Source organism: Phodopus roborovskii, unplaced genomic scaffold (assembly GCF_943737965.1).
Source record: "Phodopus roborovskii unplaced genomic scaffold, PHOROB, whole genome shotgun sequence".
NCBI lineage: Eukaryota > Metazoa > Chordata > Mammalia > Rodentia > Cricetidae > Phodopus > Phodopus roborovskii.
Genome location: NW_026126058.1, coordinates 163,368 through 188,633, shown reverse-complemented (window position 1 = coordinate 188,633; position 25,266 = coordinate 163,368). Strand labels below are relative to the sequence as shown.

The following is a 25,266-nucleotide window of genomic DNA, read 5'->3' as shown; positions in this document are numbered from 1 at the left end:
TGAACCATTGTTTTCTATAACCTCAGTCTTATCAAACTCAGAATTTAAATTTTGTCTCTTTTGCCTTGATCCTGAACTCACAATTTGACTGAGGCTAGATATGAACTCATGATCCTCCTGCTTCAGCATCCTAAGTGCTGAAATGACAGTTACATAATACCATATCTGGCTAGTTTTAGGCATTTCTGGTAGAATTGCCACAGAAGTTGTGGTGTGATCTGTTCTATCAAAAGACATATAATGTTGGTTTCTTCCATTATTGACCATATTGACTTTGATTACTTAATTATTGCTGTGCCTGGCAGGATTCTTCACTATTAAAATAATAGGTGCCTTGTGGGTAGATAGTTTGAGACAAGATATATTGTCTTTCCTATAACTATTCAACTGTAAGTTTTAACACATATTGATGACACTTGCCCGAAGTAATTATTACCAGAGTGATTGCCAAATGGAGATTTTGTAATTCTATCACTACCTTTATTATTTGTTGTAAAAATTCATTAAACATTTGGCCTGCATTTGTTTCTAGACATATTTTTATTTTAGTCTCCATATTATAATTTACAATATATCATTTTGTTACTGTTCAGATATTACCCATATGGCCAGTGTGAGCCAGTTTAGCTTGGCTCCTGAGTCCATTTGATATGGCCCAGTTGTCCTTTCAGCATTTCCTTTCTTTCTGGCTCTTCACTTTTTTTTTTATCCTAATCTTAAATTAGTCATTTCTCCAAAGAACCAGAAGTCCTTTCACTAGAGTATGCAGTGTGCTCAGAGCTGTTGGTGTGCCATTACTTGTAGGCTTCCTCAAAGCACAGGGCTAGGGATTGTGTGTATGTGAGGACATAAACATTTATATCATTTTCTTGCCCTTTCATATTTGTGTTTCTTTTTGGTGAGAGCAAGAAACGAAAGTCTCAGTCCAGCATGGGGAAGGTGGGCCTCATAAGGTCCCACCCCTAGTAGAGGAACTCTTGGCAGTTAATGTGACACTGTCAGTTTTCTTCAGAGATGTGGCCCCGGGTAGGTTGTTCATGCTCCAGTGGATGGCGCCCAACACCCATACATACACTGGATTCTGTATGTCATTATAAAGAAAAGATATAAAGTTGGGAAGTGGAAATGGTGGTGGGTATCCAGAAGGAGTTGAAGGTTAAGGTAGAGGGAAGCAAAGTGTGTGCTCCCACGTGTGTGTGTGTGTGTATGTGTGTGTGTGTGTGTGTGTGTGTGTGTGTGTGTGTGTGTGAAAGAGAGAGGGGGGGTAGGTATTCGTGTATGAAATCACCAAAGAATAAAAATAATTCCAAACAGAAACAGAGGTATCTTTAGTCACTGTATACTTTACTGTTGAGTAGTGTGATAGCACACAGCTTTAGTCTTAGTACTTCAGCACACAAATGCCAGGGACACATGAATCTCTGAGTTCCAGCCAGGGCTACATAGTGAGACTCCTTCTTTAAAAAAATGTTCTATCCCATGTGTTTACAGTTATACAGTCTGTTAGTATGGCAATGGACAATTTAAATTATGGTTTCCTTGATAATGTATCTTTAGGGTCATGTAACTATTCTTTGTCCCTTTTGCCTGATTTGTTTCTAAGTAATTCTAGTCTTAAATGTAAAGTAGAGAAATGAGTTTCTTTATAGATAAAAATAAAATATTAGACCAAAGAATGAAAAATAAGTCATGTATGAGTCCATAAAATTTGATAGGGTAACAATCTGGACACTGGGATTTTAAATCACACTTACATAATAATTAGGTGTTTGAAGAACAGTTTACTGAAATGAACTTCCTCAATCCTGACATATGTTAATTAAGATAAAATGTGACCAAAAAATGTTCTATCACTGTTAAAGAAAATGTCTAAGATATAAGTGGTTGGGTATAATGTTTATTTTGGTTTTAGAGTGAGGACATTAGGTAAAGTCCCATTTTCAAGACTTAACTGGTCCCCTCTTAATTGTGGTTATAAGAGATTCATTTTATTTGAGCTTCTACCTTCCTACTTTTTAAAGCAGCATATGAAACATTAACATGGATTTAAAAGCATTTTTAAAAGGATATAACATGTTGAGTATTGTAACGTAATACTAATGGTATTTCATTGTGTTTGTTTTTCAGGGACTTGTTTAATACTTCACCATTGAACAAATGTGTGAGAGTTCCTTGCCAAGCATTCTTTGTTGGGACATTTTTTTTCTTCTGTTTACTGAATAACTTTTTCTAAAGTTCCTTTTTTGATGCCATGTTTTGTGGCTTATATCAAAAGAGGAGTTTGTCTTCATGAAGATTCCTAACATTGGTAATGTGATGAATAAATTTGAGATCCTTGGGGTTGTAGGTGAAGGTAAGTTGGAATTTCACCTTTGAACTTTGGAGCATTATATCATTTTATCCATCACCAAAACTTATTTAGATCCTCTTAATTTGGAACATCAATTCAAATGTACAACTAAGTGTACAATAATAAAAATAAAACTGTTCTTCAACTATCTGGGTCTTATTCTTCAAGTGAAAACTAGTAACAGTTAAAAACTCCTTAAATTTTAATAGATATTTTTTGAGACTAAGTCTCTCTATGTAGTCTTTGATGTCCTGGAACTCACTCTGTAGAACAGGCTGGTCTTGAACTCAGAGATCTGCCTGCCTCTTGTCTCTGGAGTGCTGGGATTACAGTTTCCTTAGTCTACATATTTTTACATTTTTTTTTATCATTTAAGCTTATATTAAATAACTTAAATTTTATTTGCATGTGCTAACTTTAATTTACAATATGGCAAACAAATAAATGACCTCCATTTATTTGCCAATGACAGACCATAGTTTACAAGCTTTCAGGGATACAATTTGGTTATATTGTTTAATATCTTAAGTCAGTATGCATGTTATGGTTTTAATGCTATTAATTTTTATTTCTTGTTGTTCATAACATGATGCTTTTATGACCAAAGATACTATTTATTTGATAAAGTGTAATTCAGTTTTCAAAAATATTCCCTGGTGGTCTAGTGGTTAGGATTCAGTGCTCTCAAAAATAGAATCCTAGAAAAAGATAATTACCCTGCTTTTCTTGCTTAGTTGTTTTAACTATTAAAGATAACTTTATAGAAATTTATAAATATTATTTTAATAGAATATCAGTGAAAATGTGTTTTCTTAGCATTTATAAAAAGCAGATATTACAAAAAATTATATTTTAGGTTTTTAAAATAAAATCTGAATTTCAAAAATTTTGCAGTGTTCTTCAAAATTTTAATATTAGGTTGTCAAATCCTTCTCAAATAACTAGAAACAATGAGAGCCTGATAATTAAGGTGCTTGTTTCAAGGTCTAAAGTTCTAACCATACCAAAGAAATGGTCCTTCTTCCTTCATTAGTCAACTCCTTTTCTTCATTGATATTATGTAATGAAAATTCATTCTCAATTGCTTACCTGTTTTACAAAATTTGCCTTTTTGGGCCAGCAAGATTGTTCATGAGTTTTGTTTTTGTTCCTGGCATTGTTTTTATACATACAAATGAGGAAATCATTTTGTCACTGAAGATTACACAGGAATAAATGTGTTACATGACTAAATTTGTCAGATTTTAAAAAATGTAAAAGCATCTTAAAACTTGGGATCCATGGATAAAAGGAAACCATTTCTACAGAAAACACAACCCCGTGGAAGCCATCCAAATTATGTTCTTGTGGGGACTTTTCACATCTAAATGGAAAAAGGGTAGTAGTGCACTCTATTCAGTTTTCTTCCTAGATAAGACCATCTGACCCTCAACTAATAGAGTCTCCAGTCTGCCTTACTCTCTCAATAGCATGAAGTAATTTGCTTTTATTAATCTACACTCTAAAATTCAGTTCCTATTATTAAAGCAAACAGACTCTCGGTGAGCATGAGTTACACATAAATTGCTACAGTAAAAATTATTAGCTTTTACGTTTTAAGTTCCCTAGAACTTGTTGAGTTGATTTTTATTTGCTCAAAAAGTCCTTTTTTTTTGAGATACTGTCTTGTTATGTACCCTTTGTTGGCTTGGTAGTTACTGTGTGGCCCAGGATGGCCTCGCCTCACACTGATGGCATTCATTTTGCCTCAGCCTCCCAGTTCACACAGCCTCATAGTCCTATAATCTATGTATTTATTTGACCTTTTCTGCCTAAAATAAGAAATGTGTGTAGTGAACAATTCTTTGTAAAAAAAATTTCAGAATTTTCAAGTATTTATTGGAAGCAGTGACTTGTCTATACCTTTGATTTATAAAAAACATACTAAAATATGCTCTATTTGTATGTGTCTCATGATTTTATCATTCTATAATATTGTCATAGATGTGGTTATGCTAACATATGCTCATAAGCAATATAAATATAGAACTATAGTTTGTATGCATGTCTCTAATTGCTTACTTCTTTTTAATTATAGGAGCCTATGGAGTTGTACTTAAATGCAGACACAAGGCAAGTACATGATTTTCACAAGGAAAATATATATTATTTTAGCTGTTTTAAAACTAACACAATGTTCTTTATATATGGGCATGTAATTAAAATTGTCTGGTTCAATAGTGACTCTTAATGAAATATAATTGATATGTGAATGCAGAGGAAAGGCAACTTTTGGGGTAAACATGATCATGGTAAGTGAAAGTTAGCTTTCCCCCCAGCTACATGCTATTTTTTAAGCCAATCTATTTATGAAATATTATATAATGGAAAGAATGAGGTTGGATGGGAAGACAGTGGCATATTAAATTCATATTCAGTTACTCAGGAGTGAGGAGGAGTCTTGTGTGATTTTCATGCAGACCCAGTTGATTATTTGATGGATTCCCATCTAGGTTTTGAAAGGTAATGAGTGGGTAGATATTTGGCTGTGTACTGGGATTTTTGATAATAGTATATGGTATGAGCACTGGCTATAGTTGATCATTCTCAAAATCAATCATACTAAAGGTATTTAACTGCAACAATTCATAAATTATTCATAAAGACACTTTAAGTTTCATAGCTGTTATTTAGTGATTGCATTCTACTCAGAGACTAAATTTAAGATGGCAAGTATTGAAATTGCAACAATTTTAAATTATATATTTCTATATGAATATTTCCAGTGAAAGTATTAGTAATTGGCCTCTGTTATTTTGTTTTAATTTTAAGATTAAAGCTTTACTATTTTGTGATTTTTTTTTTTAATGATACAGTTTGGGTCTGAAACGAGTTCAACTATTGGATTCAAAATATTTAACCATTGGAATCTATCATCCAGCAATTGTACCAATTGTAATATATATCTGTTAATAATGAAAGCTTTTATGTTGGCCTTTTCTTATAAATACTTGCTACCTTTTGGTTTTAGAATTCATGACAGTATGGTTTTGTGTTTTACATCACAGATATATTTTGATATAGTGACTTTTCAATTCTTGGATTTGGATGTTTGAATAATTTTTGTGTTGAAAAGTTATCCATAGCTCTTTGTCAGTAACTAATCCTCAAAAACTGAATGCTACTGGCTCTTGATTAAGGATGATTAAGGATTTAAAATAAATGCAATCAAATTAAATTTAGTACCTTGAATACCTCGTTAAGAAGTATTACTGTAGTTTGAAATTAAACAAATGGAAAGTTCCCTAATGAAATGTTCTTCCTTTAATGAGTTTCCTTGAGCTATAATACATTTCTAAAGCTTCAAAACAGAATGCCTGGGTGGGGGAGGTATTACTTGTGTTAGTCTCCAAGTTCAATTTGAGTCTTGTGAATGCAATACTTTTTGTGATGGCTCTATTTTGTACAGCATTGTAAATAGAAGATTTAGTTCTTATTTGTGGGTTTTACTTTTTTATTATTATCTTTTAAGACATGGCCTCAAAATTCCCAGGCTGTCCTCAAACTCTGTAGGCCAGAATGGATGACATTGATCTTCTAATCTCTTGCCTCTGCCACTAAAGTGCTAGGATTAACAGTTGTGTGCTGTGGAAGCCAGGTTGTACAGTGTTGGGGATTGAACCCAAGGCTCTTATGAATTTGAGACAAGTGCTCTATGAAGTGAGCTACATTTGTACTCAGTCCTAGTGGTGGGTTTTGAACCATAAGGAATTAGGAGATACAGACATGTCTAGCATGCATATACATGCACATGTATTATTTGTTTTTCTAATGTAATATATATATTATAAATATTTTCTGCTAGTTTTCATTATTCATTGACCTTTAGCCTTTCTTTGTCTTTTGATTTTTGGGGAGAGGGGTGATTTGAGAGTATCTCATGTTGTCCAAACTATCATCAAACTTCATATGTAGGTTGGAATTCCTTATCCTCCTGCCTGTACATTCAATGAGGCTACAAAGTAGGCACCATCACACCCAGCAAGATGCAGTTTTATTTGCAGAAAACTAAAACTAGTTTTTAAAGTAACTATTTTCATTTAGACCATAAGGGCAAGAAAACCATGGTAATTCAAAATCTATACATATAGTTATGGGGAATCAGAGTTAACATTTGAAATGGGTGTCCCAAGAGCAGAGGATGTCTGCTCCCATCCACTTTCCTTCAGGCCCTTCTTGCTGGTACTATATATTATCAAAATCAAATATATGTAAAGACAATATTCTAACAAACAACCAAGTGGAAAGATTAAAAAACAAAATACTCCAGCTGGAGGTGTAGCTCATTTGTTCCTGGCATACAGGAACACCTAGACTCAATCCACAGTATAGCATAAAGCAGGCATGGTGGCACGCACCTGTAGTCCCAGAACTTGTGAGATGGAGGTAGGATGATAAGGGATTCTAGGTTCAAGCCAGGCAGCCTAAACTTGCATCTCAAATTTATCTTCTGCTCGTTACTAAATGAGAGACTCAGATCAGCATTCAAAGTATTGTTGCTTTTCCCTTTCATGCATCTAAAAAGATTATCGCAGGATGGAAAATTTAAAGCATAAATTAGTGCCTAACTCAGAATAATATGAAACTCTTTTTAGCATCAGCAGCTGTTTAGTCGCTTGACTTGTTAGAGTATATCCTTTCCTAGCTAAAATCAGACCTTCAAATCTATGCTCCATTATATAAAAATAGAGAACCTGATGCACCTCATAGGATTTATACTTTAGAATCAAATGAACAGATTACTATGGAGTTCATGTTATAGTTAAAATATATGTGAACCTCTTTATTGTGTTCATTATATGAAAAATAACTGTGCTAATGTATTTGCATAGCTAACATTTTAGTGAGATGCTTAAAAGCTTATGCATTACATCTATATGATTTTTTATGTAGTTGGCCTGTTTTTTAAGCATATATTAGCTATTATTGGGTGTGAATATATATAATTATTATAGTAAACATCATAATAATATGTTATATGTAATTAAATACTTCATAAAATATTATATATCTTCCTAAGCCAGTATGAAAAAAGTCACTTTAGATATGTATGTTGGTAAGGGTTTAGAAGTCAATTAGGCATTGTCTTTTCTGAACATGATATGATGGGTTATTCCATGCCAAAGACTATACTTTTTTTTTAAAAACTATTTCTTTTTGAGATTATAATTACATCATTTTCTACCTTCTCTTTCCTCTCTTCAAACCTTCCCATATGTCCTGCTTCTTTCTCTTTCAAATTTATGGTCTCTTTTTTCATTAATTATTTTACATATGTATGTGCATGCATATATATATAAATATATACATACACATACATATACACATAAATGCAACCTGCTTAGTCTGTATGTTTATATGTATGTTTTTTAGGGTACCAATTAGTATTGAATAACAAATTGGTGTGCTTTTTTCTTGACTCCAGCACCTAAGGCTCTTGTCATTGACTTACAGGAGACGATGCAGGCTTACTTGATGAACTGATTGATTGTTGTGTGGTACAACACAGTATAAATGTGGAGGCCAGAGGACAATTTGCAGGAATGGGTTTTCTTTTTCCACAAAATGGGTTCTGGGGATTAAATTCCGGTTTGGTAGCAAGTGCTTTTGCATGCTTTTTAGTTTATTCAGATAAATGGTGCCTAATTATAAATATACAGCTTGTACTTTTTGATAGCTTGTTTGTTGTTATGTATACACATTGGCATGTATCTGAAAAGGTCTTAGCAATGACTATTAAGCTTCTGTTTATAATGCCCTATGGTTACCCATATTTGGAAGACACACTGTTTTTTACCTTTACCCTATACAGATACTTAGTGGTTTTCTTTTTATTCATATTTGTGTGATCCCTCCAACCCCTCTGCTTTTCCTGAGGACCTGAGTTTGTTTCTTAGCATCCACATCAGATGGCTTACAAGTCTGTAACTTCAGCTAGAGGGGCATCAGCCCTTGGGCACCTGCATTCATGTACACACACACACACACACACACACACACACACACACACACACACACACACACACACTAAAATATATTGAAAATGTTAAAAATAAGCCCAGTAATAGATGCCACATATTAATCACTGTCGGATATTAGACACTTGGTAGATGTTTCAGTCTCCACAATTCTGTTCCTATTCCCATTTTACAGATAAGGAAACAGTAATAAATGGGCCATAGGAAGCCCATGATCACTTATCTGTGAAGTGGTGAAACCAGGCTTTGTTCTACCTCTAGAAGTAGCGAACTTGAGAGGGAGATAGAGTTTTGAAATGACAGGATGTTTATGAGAGGGAGTGCTAAGCTGAATGAATGGGCTGCTGAATGAATGGGCTATTGAAACTGGTGAGTCTAAAGGAAACTAAGAAGCAAAGTCTTGAAATATAGTATTCATCAGTAGTCTAGAAGTTATAGCAGGACATATGATGATGAGGTTTGAGAGGTGAACAAATCCATGTATTACAATGAGTTGTTTGTTAAATAACCTCTAAGTGAAATGGTCACAAGAGACTTTTCTTTTCCTTTCTTTTCATAAATAGGCAATCTAGAATGTGCCATTTTTCTCTGAGTTGAAAAAGTGAGATTGTGGTAGATAGTATAGAATTAATTATTCACTAGTTGTGCCAGCTAATTTTATGTCAACTTGACACAAGCTATATTCATCGAGAGGAGGGATCTCAATTAAAATTTTTCCATAATGTTGGGTTTAAACAAGCTTGTAAGGCTTTTTCTTGATTGATGATTAATGTGTGAGATCCCAGCTCACTATGTTTGATGCCACTCCTGGCCTGGAAGTCCTGGGTTCTATAAGAAAGCAGGCTGAACAAGCCGCGAGGAGCAACCCAGTAAGTAGCACCCTTCCATGGCATCTGTATCATTTCCTGCCTCTGAGTGCCTGTCTTCATTGCTTTTGATGGTGAACTGTTATATGGAACTGTTAGTAAATAAACCCTTTCTTCCTTAAGCTGCTTTTTGTCATGGTGTTTCATCACCACAGCAATAGTAACCTTAAGACACTAGTAACCAATACCTTTATTTCTCTGTACTGGGAAGACATTCTTGGTTGTTTATTACTCAATTGTTGCAGTTTTTCTTTTTGTTGTAAGGCTTCATTGTTCGTGTTTTAAATTTTCTTCTTCCTCCCTCCCTCCCTCCCTCCCTCCCTCTTTCTCTCTCTCTCTCTCTCTCTCTCTCTCTCTCTCTCTCTTTCTTTCTTTCTTTCTAAGATAGGAGCTGTCCTCATAATGTAATACAGGTTTTCCAGAAACTCATTATGAACCCTGGCTAGCCTTGGTCCTCCTGCCTTAGCTACCTGGGAGCTAGGAATATAGGCTTGAGTCATCGTGCCTCCCAGACTTAATTGTTAATAGCATTCTTCTTTTCTTTACTCTTTTTAAAGTTGTGTCTCACTCTGTAGCCTAAGTTGTGCTAGATTTCATTGTGTAGTTTAAGTTGGCCTCAAAGATGTAGTGATCCTTCTACTTCATCCTTCTAAGAGCTATAATTCAGGTATGAACTGTCACACATTGCAGGAGCATATATAATGATTCCTTTTGTTTTTCTCCAAAACAAAACAAAATAATTTGTAGCCTTTTAAACACCAAACTATATTAAAGCAATATCTGAGGAAAAGCCATTGATCAATCTCCAATTTAACAGCTTCATTATACTTTAGGGGGATATATTTACTTTGGGCAAAAGGCTGCCATCTGAAACCATGTAGTATTTTCTACTAAAACAAAACCAACTTGTTTTTTAAAAAACATCTTAAATAAAGCAAATCTTTTCCCTTAAATCTTAGTTTTAAGCTTCATATGTGAATTACAATTTTAAACAAAGATCAAAGAGATCAGACAGGTAGAATAGAAGTTTGTTATATTATTTTCTCCATCATTGCTTTCCTCTTTATTTAAATAATATCAAAGTTCCTGTTTCTTGTGTGCAAAATTTTTATTAATTGAAATCACAAAGACACTTAGGATTGTAATAAAGATTATAAAAAGCTGGAACTAATTTTGCATTTTCATCATAATCAGTTTTAAAGAATTTATTCTCTTAAATGACATAAATTTACTGCAGGTTGTGAAGATTAATGAGACATCACTGGGCTTCAACTTCAGAGCACAGATAATAAGAATCGTTAATAAGGAAAAAAAATCTTTTGTTCTCATTTACAGAGGCACTCATATGATTCTTAGTTCATTTGGTTTCTGCTCTTGACCTGTTTTTTGTTTTTTGTTTTTGCTGATCTAATTAATTTTCTGAAATACTGTCAGACTTTCATTAAACTCTTACTTCTTGGTAGTTGTTTTGTATTTCAGAATCTGATAGTCTTTATTATTTATTTAATTCTTTCTTTTTTGAGTCAATATAATGTACTGGAACTCACTATGTAGTACAGAATGTCCTTGAACTTGTGGCATCTTTCTGCTATAGTTGCTGATGTATGAGAATTACAAACATGAGCCACCAAGCCCTTCTGCTAATCCATTGATTGATAGAACTACCCATATTTCTATTGTTTATCAACAAAAGGAATAATCAGTTGTGTATTGTTTTCCAGGCAGATCTGACTTCTTTAGGGAACTGGAAAAATTTGGACCTTTTCTTACTTCCTAGTTGCTTTAGTGTTCTTTAGCCTCATCTAGATTTGGTTTTTATGTTTATATCTTAGTTAATAAAAAAATACTCATATTAGAATTACCCTGTACTAGTTCTGTCTACACATTTTTGTCTCAGGTTTTTTGTTTGCTTTCTTGTTTTATGTTTTCTTTTCTCTCTTTCTTCCCTTTCTATCTGTTTGTCACTTAGATACTTGCTATTTAGTGCTGACTGGCCTGGAACTTGATATGAAGACCAGGCTTGCCTCAGCCTGTTCCTGCCTCCCATGTGCTTTTATTGAAGCCTACACCAACATGCCTGGCCCTGACTCCATTTCTAAAGCATCATTTCTACCCCCCACCCCCGCCATAGAGGATTTGTTCCCCAGGGTGCTTTTCTAGTTAAGCAAATTCAAATCATCAGGATCATTTTGGATCTCTTTTTAGGGACCATGTCCAGCCTGTTTGTACCACCGGTCTTCTATATGCTCCATTTCAGTTTTCTCATTCCAATCCAAGTTATTCTTTATTGAGCATTCATAGCTTGAGTTTTAAATCTCCTTTTATGCAAACCATAATTAACTCAAAGACAAGAACATTTTTTTTCTACATCTCATTAAGATGAGTGATTTTAAGCTTAGTAATGGTGGTGGCACACTTTCAATCCCAGCACTTGGGAGGTAGAGACAAGTGGATTATCTGTGAGTTGAGACCAGCTTGGTCTATAAATCAAGTTCCAGGACAGCACCAGGGCTACACATAGAAACTGTCTTGGAAAGAAAGCGAGAAGAGAAAATTGAGAGAGAGAGAGAGAGAGAGAGAGAGAGAGAGAGAGAGAGAGAGAGAGGTACCTATTATTTTAGTGAAAAAAATCTTATCTCTGATAAAGGTTTATGATTAAATAATTCATACATCTCTTAATGCTGCCCTTCTTCAAAACTTAAGTAGCAAAAATCAGTATGAAGTATTTTCCCCAAGGTTTGAAATACATATTCATTGATAATATATGAAAAAGCTAATTAACAAATGACTATTTAGTGGATATTCTTAATAAGTATAGTTCATCCGTTGTTGAAACCAATGACTGGAAATCATTGGGTAGATCTGTCTCTACAAAAAAAAATCTAGCTCCAAAATACTTATAATTAGTAGCTATCACTTATATTCTATGATGCTTTTTAATTTTAATATTTCTTAAAGATTTAATATGCTAAAGTGTTTTCATTTAGAAAAATATCAAGAACTTAAAAACATACTCTTTATATATGCATGCATGGACACACATGTTGGGGGTGTCATGTGTCACATGGGTGTGTAAGTGTCAGAGGGCAACTATGGAGTCTGCTCTCTCCTAGCACACTGTGTAGGTTCTAAGAAGTGAACTCAAGTTACTAGACTTGATATGTAAATACCTTCACCTGCTGAGCTGTCTCACTGATCCACTTTTTTTTTTTTTTCAAATCTACCTTCTGTACTTAAAGCAGTGTGTTCTAGGCCGGCATTATAAAGCACAATTGAACAAATATCTGCTTAAGAAAACAAATCTATCGAGTACTAACAAAATATCAGCTACTTAGCTAGAAAGGCGCTCTTCTAAATTCAGTAAGAATTCATTCCTTTTGAGAACATTTGTGCAGCCTAGCTTAACTAACACATTTAAGGTTACCTTTTCCAGTGCCAGGGAGTTTAAAACATAATTTGGGGCATAGTTTAGGGAGGTCAGTCATAAAGGATCTAATAGGAGATGGCAATTGAAAGGATAGTGGGAAACCTCCCCGCCCCACCAAGTTCTTTATTTAAGCCTGCTTATGAAAAACTCTTGTCAGTAATAAAGCCAAAGGCAGTTATAGTATTTCCCAGTGCCCCTTTGGACAGCTGCCACCAAGTTGAGAATAGAATTAGGAAGCACCACCATTAACTGATGACACTCTGAGTGAGAATAGTATAGTGAGAGCCTCTGTGCCCCTGTTTACAAAATCCAAAGGCTTAGAATCCTTGCAGTAATGATGGGTTATTGAACTCAGATGACATGGTGGAAACTTGAGCCACAGGCCCTGTTCATCTCCTTCAAGTTTATGGTCATCACATTATGATAGGTAAGAGAATTTGTCCCAAGATTGTAAATCTGGGGTTTGCAAACAACCATACATGGGCCAAATCAGGCCAACTATCTATTTGATAAATACATGAGGTTTTCTGGGATTACAGCCGTACTCATTCATATGTGTTATTTCTGTGGATGTTTTTGTGATACAGTTAAAGAGCTGAATAGATGTATTATATGACCAACGAAGCACAAAATACTTATCACCTGGCTTTTACAGAGGAATTTGCTTATGTTTATTGTTAAGCAAACCTTAAGTAGGAGAATATGGCTGGAATGCCATAATGGTCTCAGTGAGCCAACAATCTGAGTTTCTGTTTCTTGGAGCCTAAGGGATTAATGGTAATAAGATGGGGGATTTCCACTGAATATTACTTTTCATTTTATTTGGATTTGGGTAAATTCTTTAAGTGGTTATATGGAAAGTTTAGTGTAGTTACCTCTTTCATATATTAATATCAAACAGAGAAGTAGAATGTTCTGGAAATCAGGCATATAGGCTTATACAAACTATTTATGCTTGTCCAATCAGTGTTTTGTAATAGCTGTTGTTCAACCCAATGATAAACAAAGTACAATACACTCTTCTTGAGAATGATGAGCAGAGTCTTTGGCTTAAAAGAAGGACATTCTGACAATGTGAAGAATAAAATTCACTTGAGAAAAACAATTGAAAGTCTTTCTTGTATAAGTCAAGTAGAAACAAATACATTAATAAGACAATAATTCTTGTTTAAAGTCTCTCATCCATGTATTATGTTAGCTGCTTTACTGCTTAACTAAGTTAGAAAGAATTATCTTTTATGTGGGGGGAAATGATTCTTAAGTAGTTTAATTTTCTAAGTCCCATTGCAAGTTGAATCTTGGTAGAACTGGTAGTTAAGACACAGTTCCCCCCCCAATTTATAAAATTTACAATACATAAATGTATTTTTCAAATGTACATTTCTGTGACATTCACAGTCTTTCAGGTTTCAAAGTGTGTGTGTGTGTGTGTGTGTGTGTGTGTGTGTGTGTGTGTGTGTGTGTGTGTGTCCCTAAAAGAAGAATGTTTTTATTATGTGCACACTTCCTATGTCAACTGTCCTCCTGGAAGTTGGATTTGCTTTTTCTGTTTATGTGTTTAGATATTCTGAATATTTGATATATGAGAAATTGTATGACATGTGACTGCTGAATTTGATTTCCTTTGCTTAACAGAGTTTTTTGGGGATTCGTCCACATTGTACCATGAATCAATGCTCCATTCTTTATCATGCCTGATTGACATTTTGCTATATTGCTTGCATCTACCATGGTTTGTTTATGTATTTTTAGTGTATAGATGCTTGATCATTTTTTTCCTATTGGCTATTCTGAATAGTGCTGCTATGAACAGTCCTGTGCAAGTATAAGAGGTTCTGTTTTCGGTTCTCTAGGGTATATACCTAGGATTGGAAAGACTATCATATGGAAATTCTGTGTTTAATTTTTCTGAGGAACTGCCTAACTGTTTTCCATAGAAGCAGCAGCACTCTATATTCCCACCAGCAATGTAGGCAGGCTCCAGTTTTTCCACATCTTCACCTTATTTACCTTTTTAAACATTGTAGTCAATCCCAGTGGATGTAAAGTAGTACTTCATTGTTGTTGTGATTTACACTTCCCTATGATTGGTTATGTTGAACATCTTTTCATGAACTTATTGGCCATTTGTATACCATCTTCTTTTTAAAAAAATATTTATAGGTGTGTGTGGTGTATGCATAAAAATATGTGCATGTTTTCTTGTCTATAGGACACAGGAGCCTGAAGAAGGTATTATACATCTTCCTTAATCATTCTCTACCTGTTTCTTTAAGGAAGGATTCCTTCCTGAACTTGGGGACTTGTGTCTTAGTTGGCTGGAAGCCAGCAAATCCTCCTATTTCAGTCTCCCAACAGCTGGACTGTTATAGGCTTTTGCAGGGACACCTGTTAGTTACATGATTGTAGGAATCTGAACTCTGGTCCTTATGATTGCACAGCAAGTACTCTTAACTTGCTGAGTCATATGTCCAGTCATTTGTATATTTTATTCATGAAATTGTCTCGTCAACCATTTTTAAAGGCAAGAGTTCTGTAAGATCATTATGTAGCCCAGGCTGCACTGGAACTTACAGTGCAGTAAAGGCCCATTTTTAAATTGATTTGTATTTTTTTGTTATTGTTGTTGAGTTTAACTTTCTCATCAGGTATGTGGTTTGCAGGTATTTTCTCTCTCATTCTATAGGTGGTCTTTTCATATTCTTGTTAATGTCTTTGATGCACAAACACTTTTAATTATGATGCTATATTATGTACTTTTCCTTCATTGATTGCATTTAAAAAACACTGAAATCCAAGGATGTGAAATTTTAGATGTGCTACTTTTAGTTAATTGAATACTAGTATAATTTTAGCTTTTCTTTTTTTTTTGGGGGGGTCCTTGATCTATTTTGAGTTAATGTTTGTATGATTTTTCTGTAGTGTGATATAGAGGCCCAACCTTATTTTCAATTTTAATTAATTAATTTAATGTGCATGTCTCTATGCACCGCATGCATGCAGTCCACCCAGAGTCCAAAAGGGAGCACTGGATCCTCTGGAATGGGTGATATAGATGGTTGTGAGCCATCATGTGGGTGTTAGGAATCCAACCCTGAAGTTCTAGAAGAGCTGCTAATGCTCTTAACTACTGAGCCATCCCCTGGGTTTGTGTGTGTGTGTGTGTGTGTGTGTGTGTGTGTGTGTTGTATGTGTTTTGTGTGTTTATGTATGTGTACATGCCAGGTGTCTTCCTCTAATAATATCTACCTTTCTTGTTTGAGACAGGGTCTTACTATGTGTCTATAGCTCTTCTAGAACTCACTATGTAGACCAGGCTGCTCGGAAGCTTACAGAGATCTGCCTGCCACTGCTTCCCTAGTGCCCAGTTCCACTTTCCTTCTTGAGACATTGTTTCTTACTGAACTTGGTCTTCAGCAGTTGGCTAGACTGGCTAGCAAGCAAGCTTCAAGGATACCCCTATACTCCATGTACATGTCTGCATGTACTGCTGTTATACATTTGTGCAGCTATGCCTGACTTTTTATGTGAGTGTCAAAGATCTGAGCTAGGATTTTATTTACAGTGTAAAGTGCCAAGCCGCTGCTTTTGGTTTCTTTTAGACTGGGTCTCAAATAATCCAGGCTGACTTCCAGCTCAACTTTGACTAATATTTGACCTTGAACATCTAATCTCTCAGTTTCCACATCCTAAGTACTGGGATTACAGTCATGAGCCACTACATCTGGCTCTTATTTTCATTCTTCTACACGTAAATATCCAGTTGTACTGCTACCTTTTGTTGAGCAGACAATTCTTTCTTCCATTTACTTGTATTGGCACCTTTGTTGAAAATCACTTGACCATAGGTGTGTGTATGTGGTGGTTGGGTGCATTTCATTAATTTTTGTCCTTTGGGCTTTGTGCCTGTCTTCATGCCAATACCAGGTTGTCTTGATTTTTACAACTGTGTAATAAAAGTTGAAATCAGAAAATCTGAGTCTTCCAACTCTTCATTTCACCTTGGGCTGCCATATTGGCTTTAAGATCAGCTTTTCCATTCCTGGAGATGGGGAAGCCATTGGAATTGTGATAGTGGTTGCATAGAATCTGAAATTTATCCTCAAGAATTTATTTATTCATTTATCAATTTCATGCTTTTGTATCTGAAATTGAGCTCTTAATTTCTGTTTAAGATTGTTTGTTTGTAGCATATAGCAATATTCCTGTTTATTTTTATTTGTGGTGAAAGTTATGTAACAAAGTTTACCATTTTGAGTGTACAATTCAGTGATTTTGATTGCCTTCTCAGTGATATGAAAACAGCACCAATGTCTGTTTTCAGTCTTTTTTTTCATTAGCCTAAATAGACCCTTGGAACTAATTAAGCAGTATCTCCCTTGTTTTTCCCTACTCCACCCCATCACTTAGTAACTTCAAGCTTCTTTTCCTTTTCTGGCACTTTACTTATTGTAGATATTTTGTGTTGCTGAAATAGTACAATATTTACCCCTTTTACCTGGCTTCTTCCATTAGATCATATTTTGGGCTTTCATCTTTGTACATATGAAAACTTTATTTTTGTAGTGTTCCATTTTATTATCATGTATGTGTACAGACAGTGTATATATACGTATCATATGTGCCTCACATTTTCCAATCCATACATTTGCTGATGGACACTTACATTGTTTCCATCTTTGGCTATTATGAACACTGCTTTACATACAAGGATCCAAGTGCTGGTTCTCAGTACCTCAGTACTTTGGGATGTATACCTAGTAGGAGAATTCCCGGGCCATATGGTAACTACGTGTTTAACTTTTTGAGGCTTGCTGAGTTTTGTGTTTTGATCTTATTTTCTGCAACTTTGCTAACTTTATTGGCTCTAATAGAGTTTTTTTGTTTTACAGATTCTTTAGGATTTTCACCTGTGAAAATGGATAGCTTTCCTTATTCATTTCCAAGCTGGATGCCTTTATTTCTTTGTCTAGCCTAATTGATCTAGCTAGAACTTCAAGTACAAAGTTGTGAAAGTGACCCAAACAGGTGGTCTTGTCTTGTTCCTGATGTTCAGAGAAAGGCTTTCAGTTACCATTACCTTTCCCGTGCTTGATGTTAGCTGTAATGTTCAAAAATAAACTTAAGCAGGCATGGCGATGATGCTTATAGTCCATTTCCCTCAAGGCCCAGCTACTCTGGAGGCCAAAGTGAAAGGATCTTTCGAATTTCAGACCAGCCTGGATAACATAGCAAGATCACTCTCAAAAAAAAAAAAAAAAAAAAAAAAAAAAAAAAAGCCTTTTATCAGGCAGGCAGAAGAATTTGCGTTCTATTCCTCTTCTCTTTGTGTGTTATAGTGGGAGGCAAGGTGAAAGCACAGTGCTTTCTTATCACAACCAGCTCCTTCAACAAGCTTTTCTTGCTGCTGTAAGCCTTTGAGTAGTTGTTGTAGAGGGTTAGGAAAGTTGATTCTCCTCCTTTCTTCCTAATACATTCTTATTTCTGTTTGAGATATAGGGTCTTACTGTGTATCACCAACTGGCCCAAACTCAGAGAGCCATCTGCCTGTTTCCCCCTCAAATGCTGGGATTAAAGACATACTTTTGAGTTCTTAACACATTAATCATAGTTTTGGTTTTGTTTAACATAGTGTCTCACTATGTAGCTTTGGTTGACCTTAAACTAGTGGTCCTCTTGCATCACCCTTCTGAGTGCCCAGATTACAGGCATATACCTTAATGCCTGGTTTACTTGTAGTTATTTTAAATTCTTTATGTGATAATCCTCAAGTCTGTGCCTCATCTGGTTCTGATACTTCTTTTTCTATTCAGATAGTTTTTCTTCCTTGTTTTGTGTGTGTGTGTGTGTGCGTGCACACTGGATATGGTATATTGGGCCATATGAACTGAAATAAACAGGCCTTTAGTAAAGGGTTAATGTTTCTCAGCCAGGAACTGAGCCCTTAAACATTTTTCATTCACTATGTTTATGTGCATGCATGCAAGTGTGAGACTGCACTTGTGGAGGTCAGAGTGCAGTTTGCAGGGATCGAACTTGCCTTTGAACATGTGAGTTCAGGCTGGAGAGATGGCTCAGCAGTTAATAGCACTAGCTACTTTTCCAGGAGACCCTGGTTCAGTCTCCAACACCCATCGGCAGCTCACAACTGTCTGTATCTCCAGTTCCAGAGGATCTGACACCCTTATACATACATGCAGGCAAAACACCATTGCACACAAAAATAAATAATTTAAAAAAAAATGTGAGTTCTGGGAATGTGACTCAGGCTCTCTAGATGAGCAGCAAGCACCCTTACCTGCTGAGCTATGTCACTTCACAGGCCCATTTCTAATGGTAGACATTTAGCTGCTACCACCTTCAGTTTCCTCTAGAGCAGTGTCTCTTAACCTTCCTAATGCTGTCACCCGTCAATACAGTTTCTCATTGTGCTGACCCCAAACCATAAAATAATGTTCATTGCTGCTTCATGACTATAATTTTGCTACTGTTATGAATGAGAATGTAAATGTCTGATTTGTAGGCTATCTGGTATGCAGCACCTGAAGGGGTCGAGATCCACAGGTTGAGAACCACTGCTCTAATGCCTTTTGTTTGTTTGTTTGTTCTACCCTTCAACCCTTTCCTTTCCCGAAAAACTGTAAATAGGTGTCTTGCTTGCACCACTTTTTAGCGATGACCCATTGTTCTGTACTGGATTCCTGTTGAAATGGTGGGAAAGAATAAGATGGGGAAAGTGCTTTGTAATCTAGGGCTTCAATTGGGCCCAAATCCTTGGCTGAATTCCTAGGGATGCTGCTTCTTTATTCCCCCATGTTAGGTGAAACAAGGAACATGAAGACTAGAGCTAATTAATTCCCCTTCTTCCAGGGTATCTAAGCTTCTGATATATTTTGTTGGGGGGTCTTAGCCTTTGTTATTGAAGAACATTCTGAACTTATTTGAACTGGGCCAGGTGGACAGACTTGTAATCCTGGCTATTTGAGAGGCTGAAGCAGGAGATTCTAAGCACAAGGTGGACCTGGGAAACAAGAGTGAATTTACTTGAAAACTGTTACTTTCTCCAGTATACATTTTAAAAATGCTTACGTTTTCCTTCCCCAAAGAGGAATTTTGTGGGGTTTTGTTGTTGTTGTTGTGGGGGTCTTTTTATTGCTATTTTGTGATTTTGTTTGTTTGTTTGAGATAGGGTCTCCGTGTAGCTCTGGCTGTCCTGGAACTCCCAGGCTGGCCTAAAACTGCCTCTGTCTCTCAAGTGCTGGCCTTAAAGACAGGCACTACCATGCCTAGCAAGGAAGAACTTCTTTTTTATATAAATTTTTATTTAAATTAAAAACAATCTTATTTTATTTATCAATCCCAGTTCCCTCTCCCTCCCATCTTCCCTTGCCCCCAACTGACCCTCCCATCCCACCCTCATCCACTCCCCAGGGAGGGTGAGGCCTTCCATGGAGGATCATCAAAGTCTGTCACATCATTTTGAGCAGGTCCTAGGCCCTCCCCCATGTATCTAGGCTGAGGGAGTATCCCTCCATAGAGAATGGACTCCCAAAGTCCTGTGCAGAACTTCTTATTGGTCCTTTCTTCCTGGGATATTTGGGAATGGCTACCTTTCCTCTCCTACAAAGGGGAGGAGATTTCAGAGTCAGAGCCTGGTGAAATTGCTGGAGGCAAAGCTACAGAGTAGGAGGGTTTCTTCCTATTGGAACTCTCACTGCACAAGCTTGTCTCACTCAGCATTTTCAGGTTTATTTTCTTTACTAATACTTTCCTTTAGCACCTTGTGCCTCAGGTAAGTGTCTTGGTTGTGATTGCATGTATTTATCCATCTAGAGATAGGGGGCTGTTTTGCCCCATGTCCTCAGTTTTCTGGTGGGTTGGAGCAAACTTGCCAATTTTAAATTAGGGTTTTTCTTGCTGTAATGACAGGAATGATGATATATCTAAGCACTGCATGTGTTGGAGCTGAAACTGGAAGTCCTACGTTTATATTTTAAAATTAGAAAGATCTTGTCCAGTTTAAAAATAATGTTCTGCAAGAGGGTTTTCAACTTTGCTGTGAACCATTTGCTTAGCTACGATGACTCATTCTCAGTTATTTTCATCCTTTTGAATCTTAGATCTCTATTTTCATATGTTTAGTAAGAACTTTTTCAGAACAAAATATGTGAAAGGCTTAACTTCATATAGTTATTGAAAATTGCTCAGAACTATACCCTGAATTAATTAAAAATATTATGACTCTTGATTCCTTCCCCAGAATTGTTTTTTTTTTTTTTGTTTTGTTTTGTCAGTTACCTTTCATAGAATATGCTAAAATAGTTATGGGGATTTATTTATTTATTTATTGCTATTTCATCCTATTTATTTTTGCAAAAGTAACTCAATTTCTAAGGTACTTCCAAATCTCTAGAGACTAAGCCCTGTTTAAATGTGACAAATGAACGAGAATAAATGTGGAAGTCTTACTCTGCCAATGACTTGCTTTCAGTTAGCCTTGAGGAGTGAACTAATTATAAACTCTAGATATTGGTGACTTTAGCTTAATAGGACTACTTTTATAATCTGTGCAACAGAGCACAGTTCATCTTAAATGTGTTATTTATCCAGATGAGAAAGTACTCTGTGTACTTTGAAGCCTTATAATTTGATAACTTGCTAACAATTTTAATTTGGGGACACTTCAGTTCTTATTCTCAGATAACAGTTGCAACCAATCTCAGATGATTGACATGCTGTAAATTTCATTAACCCTGCCCCTTTTCTAGGGTTCATTTTAAAGTTTGTTTTTCTCACAGAAAATACTGTTAGGAATGGCTATTAAATCAAGAAACAAATGAGTTGTATAGTGTCTAAAATTAATTATTAATTGGCAAAGTCTTACTGTGTTTGTGTTAAGAAATTTTTACCCATTTTATTACACCCAATTGTTTACAATGACTATCTGTATTTGGGAAAAATGTTTTTTGAAGGAGGTGAATTAAAATGTTAAGTATGATGAATACAATGTTAACTCATCAGATAAAATTAGTTTATACATGATTTGCTGCATTGAGGGTGATTAAGATATTAGTTGGTTGTTATGTAAAAATTATCTGTGGCCCATTCATGGTGAGACTCATTTATTATTCTCTCAATTGGAGACAGAAAGCCCTGCACTCTGCTTTTGCTTTGAGGACTTTGTAATGAAGAAATAGGGGCTATAGGGAGGAAGTGGTTGAAGACTAGCCAATCTTCGGAACTGCTCAGCTCATATTTTGCCTCATACTAGTTTCCACCCACACTAGGAGATGGTATCAGTGCTCCTCCTGAAAATTCTTTCATCTTAAGCTCTCATATAGCAGAATTAAATCCTCCTAAGTGCTGCACCATCTCTGCAGGTACCCATCATTCTTGATATCCTCTTCACATTTTGTTTCCACCAAAACTCAACTTGCACATTATTAGTACAGAGTCCCCATCCTTTTACTGATCTCCATGTTCCTTGCTCTAATCCTGTCCTGCCTGTCCTGCCAGCCTTCCTGCTTGCCCTGCAAGCCTGGGACACCCATACCCATATGTAATTTCTTCCATGGCCTTGTCCTTGTCCTAGTTTCACAGTGTAATCTTTGTTTCAGCATCCAGGCTTTTCTGCTGCTAAGTGATATCTAACATAACTGTTCTGTGACTCTCATCCCTTACACTACCCACTTCCTCAACAGCTATCTCAACTTCCTGCCTTTTAAATTCTTTGAATATAATTAAGTTCTTTGCCTTTCAGATCTTTGCTGTTTCATTCACATCTGGCAATAATTTTCTTATTTCTTGTGTGATTATCTCTAACCAGTCTGGCTGGCTTTTTTACCTTACTCTCTGTCAGTGCCCCCTGGCTGTTATCTTCTCAGCATCTATTTACATTTGCAACTATTGTATATTCACTTGATCACTGAGACATCCTTTGATTATAAGATACAACAAACACACACACACACACACACACACACTTGTTTCTGAAAGTAAGGTGTAAGATACATCGTACACTGGATTTCTTGATTCCTTTTGGAATTATGAAATAATATATAATAAATTTATATCATATATTTAATAAAATGTTATACTTTTTGAGACGAGATTTCATTCTGTAGCTCAGGACACCTCAGTAGGTATCCCAGGCTGATCTGGAATTCACTAGGTAGCAAGTAAGCCTGGAACTCGTGAGTGTTCCTTTGACTTCAGTCTTCTGAGGGCTGGAGGTTACTGTCATGTACCAGCAAAACACCATCTTTGAAATGACCTATTTTCCCCAGTTGATTGTATGTTCCACAAGTATATTCTGTTTTACTCACCAGTAAGAGCCCATGCCCATTACAGTACATTTCATGTAGTATATAATAAATAATGGATGAATGAATATCATTGTCTCTCTTTGGGAAATGTTGGTCCAACCTCTGAAGCTGCATCAATCAGTATATGAGCGTGAATTGTTAATATGCCAAAGAGTTGACTCATTTTTAGAGATTGCTTTATACTGAAATGAAGAAGACCTTTAAATTTATCTGTTTTCCCATTTATGTAACTTGTTTCATTATAGATACACATATGTTCTGGTGTAGGAACACTTTCCATTTATAAAAATGAATTGCCATAAGCTTTAACCTGGTGTCAGCAATATTCTTTTACTAGAAGGAGGCATGAGGAAGGTACCAAACAGCAGCAGGCTTTTAAAGTTTAGGCAGGTATGACTCTTGAACTTACTTTTTCATTTACTTCATCTTCCAAAGCGTGTAATCACTTGGTGTGCCCACTTCCCTTTTAAGTGCAAGAACAACGAAAGCTCAACATGGGTGACTGGAGTGCCTTAGACCAGCTCCTAGAAAAGGCCCAACCCTACTCCACAGCTGGAGGGAAGGTATGGCTCAAGGTCCTTTTCATTTTCCGAATCCTGCTCCTGGGCACTGCCATTGAGTCAGCCTGGAGTGATGAGCAGCTTAAGTTCCATTGCAACACTCAGCAGCCTGGTTGTGAAAATGTCTGCTATGACCAAGCTTTCCCAATCTCTCATGTGCGCCTCTGGGTCCTACAGATCATATTCGTATCTGTGCCTACACTCTTATACCTGGCACATGTGTTCTACGTGATTCGTCAGAAAGAGAAGTTGAACAAGCAAGAGAAGGAACTTGGAGTTGCTCATTTAAATGGTGCCAGTGTGGAAATGCACTTCCATAAAATTGAAGAAAAGAAGTTCAACTGTGACAGTGAAGAACATAATAATGTGAAAATGAAAGGCAGGTTGCTGCTTACCTACATGCTCAGTATCTTCTTCAAGGCTGTCTTTGAGATGACCTTCTTGCTGATCCAGTGGTACATTTACGGATTTACCCTGAAGGAAATTTACATTTGTGAATACCCTCCTTGCCCACATCAGGTGGACTGCTTCCTCTCTCGGCCCACAGAAAAAACCATCTTCATCCTCTTCATGGTAGTGGTGTCCCTGGTGTCTTTAGTGTTGAATATATTTGAGCTGTCCTGTGTCTTATTTAAGGCCATTAAGAATCGTGTGAGACGTGAGGATAATATTTACTGTGGTACAACTGATCTACAGAGCCTTTCCCATGTCTCCTCACCAAATGTCCTTTCTACCATGTTTCCTCAGGATAAGGTGGTTCCTGTGGATCATTCTTTAGTCTGTATTTAAAGTGAACAAAAGCTTGTCAGTTACAGTATATACCAGAGTCAAAGGGGGGAAGGACAGGCAGAAAGTAACCTTCTAGTTTGCACTCAGCCTTTTCTTCGCCCTGATGATAAGCAGAAGAATTCTCAGAGGGTTTGGGTGGAGAGAAAAGCAAAACAAAGATACTGAACACTAACATAGAGTAGCAGCTATCCAGTAATACTGGTCACAACAATAGCAGCCTGATATCCTAGGTACTGCGATTTGTGCTTGAATACATTGTGATTTTGCTTGGTTGCTAAAGAGAATCAAAGTATAGTGGAAAGTGTACCCATGGTTCAGTACAGATGATGCTCAATGGCCTCAATTGTGAGAACTAGCAACTATGAAGACATTAGACTACAAGAGTCTGAGATAGGAAGTGGAAGAAACTTGTAACCAAGACATGTGTTAGTATTTAAAGTGCTTGACTCTGGAGACTTAGGCATCTAGCTCAGTGATAGATGATTTGTTTAGCATTTGTGAGACCTCACATAGCAGAAGAATAAAGAAATTAACTATAGTGGTTGACTCAAAGAACTTTTAGTACAAATATAAACTTGCATTAGGCAATGTAAAAGGGCCTTTCTTCTCCCATATTACCCTAGAATGGTTCTGTGTATGGGGAAGAGTGGTTGATTATTTGTCTATAGAAGCAGATACAGTATAAATTCACAAACCTACATTTTAAAATAATACAAATATACCATTGAAAGTTGAGCCTTTCTCTTGGATTTTATTGTTTGGGTCCATACTATGTTTATACTGTTTAATTCCTGATGTAAAAGTAAAATGCATTCCCCAATTTATGTTCTGTTACTTGTAATGAGTTTTCTTTTTGTCTTGTATACTCTAGCAGCAATCTTATTGCTGACACAATATTTTTCCATTCCAAGATAGAGTCAGAGCCGTGAAAT

At 36.1% G+C, this 25,266-nt stretch overlaps 2 protein-coding genes across 2 annotated transcripts in view; both read left to right on the top strand.

Moving 5' to 3' along the window:
- Positions 1–2,127: 2,127 nt before the first annotated feature.
- Cdkl5 (cyclin dependent kinase like 5) overlaps positions 2,128–25,266 on the top strand; it is a 115,353-nt gene continuing 92,214 nt past the window's right edge. The window contains exons 1-2 of the mRNA XM_051179371.1: positions 2,128–2,353; positions 4,428–4,462. Coding sequence (XP_051035328.1) covers positions 2,290–2,353; positions 4,428–4,462 — 99 coding nt within the window. The 5' untranslated portion in view covers positions 2,128–2,289. The remainder of the gene's footprint in view (positions 2,354–4,427; positions 4,463–25,266) is intronic.
- Positions 23,426–24,334, top strand: LOC127218349 (gap junction alpha-6 protein). Its single transcript, XM_051179370.1, has one exon. The coding sequence runs from the start codon at positions 23,480–23,482 to the stop codon at positions 24,332–24,334; it is 855 nt and encodes a 284-aa protein (XP_051035327.1). The 5' UTR covers positions 23,426–23,479.

Coding starts and splice junctions, on each gene's coding strand:
- LOC127218349 (XM_051179370.1), top strand. CDS start 23,480: ATGGGTGACTGGAGTGCCTTAGACCAGCTCCTAGAAAAGGCCCAACCC.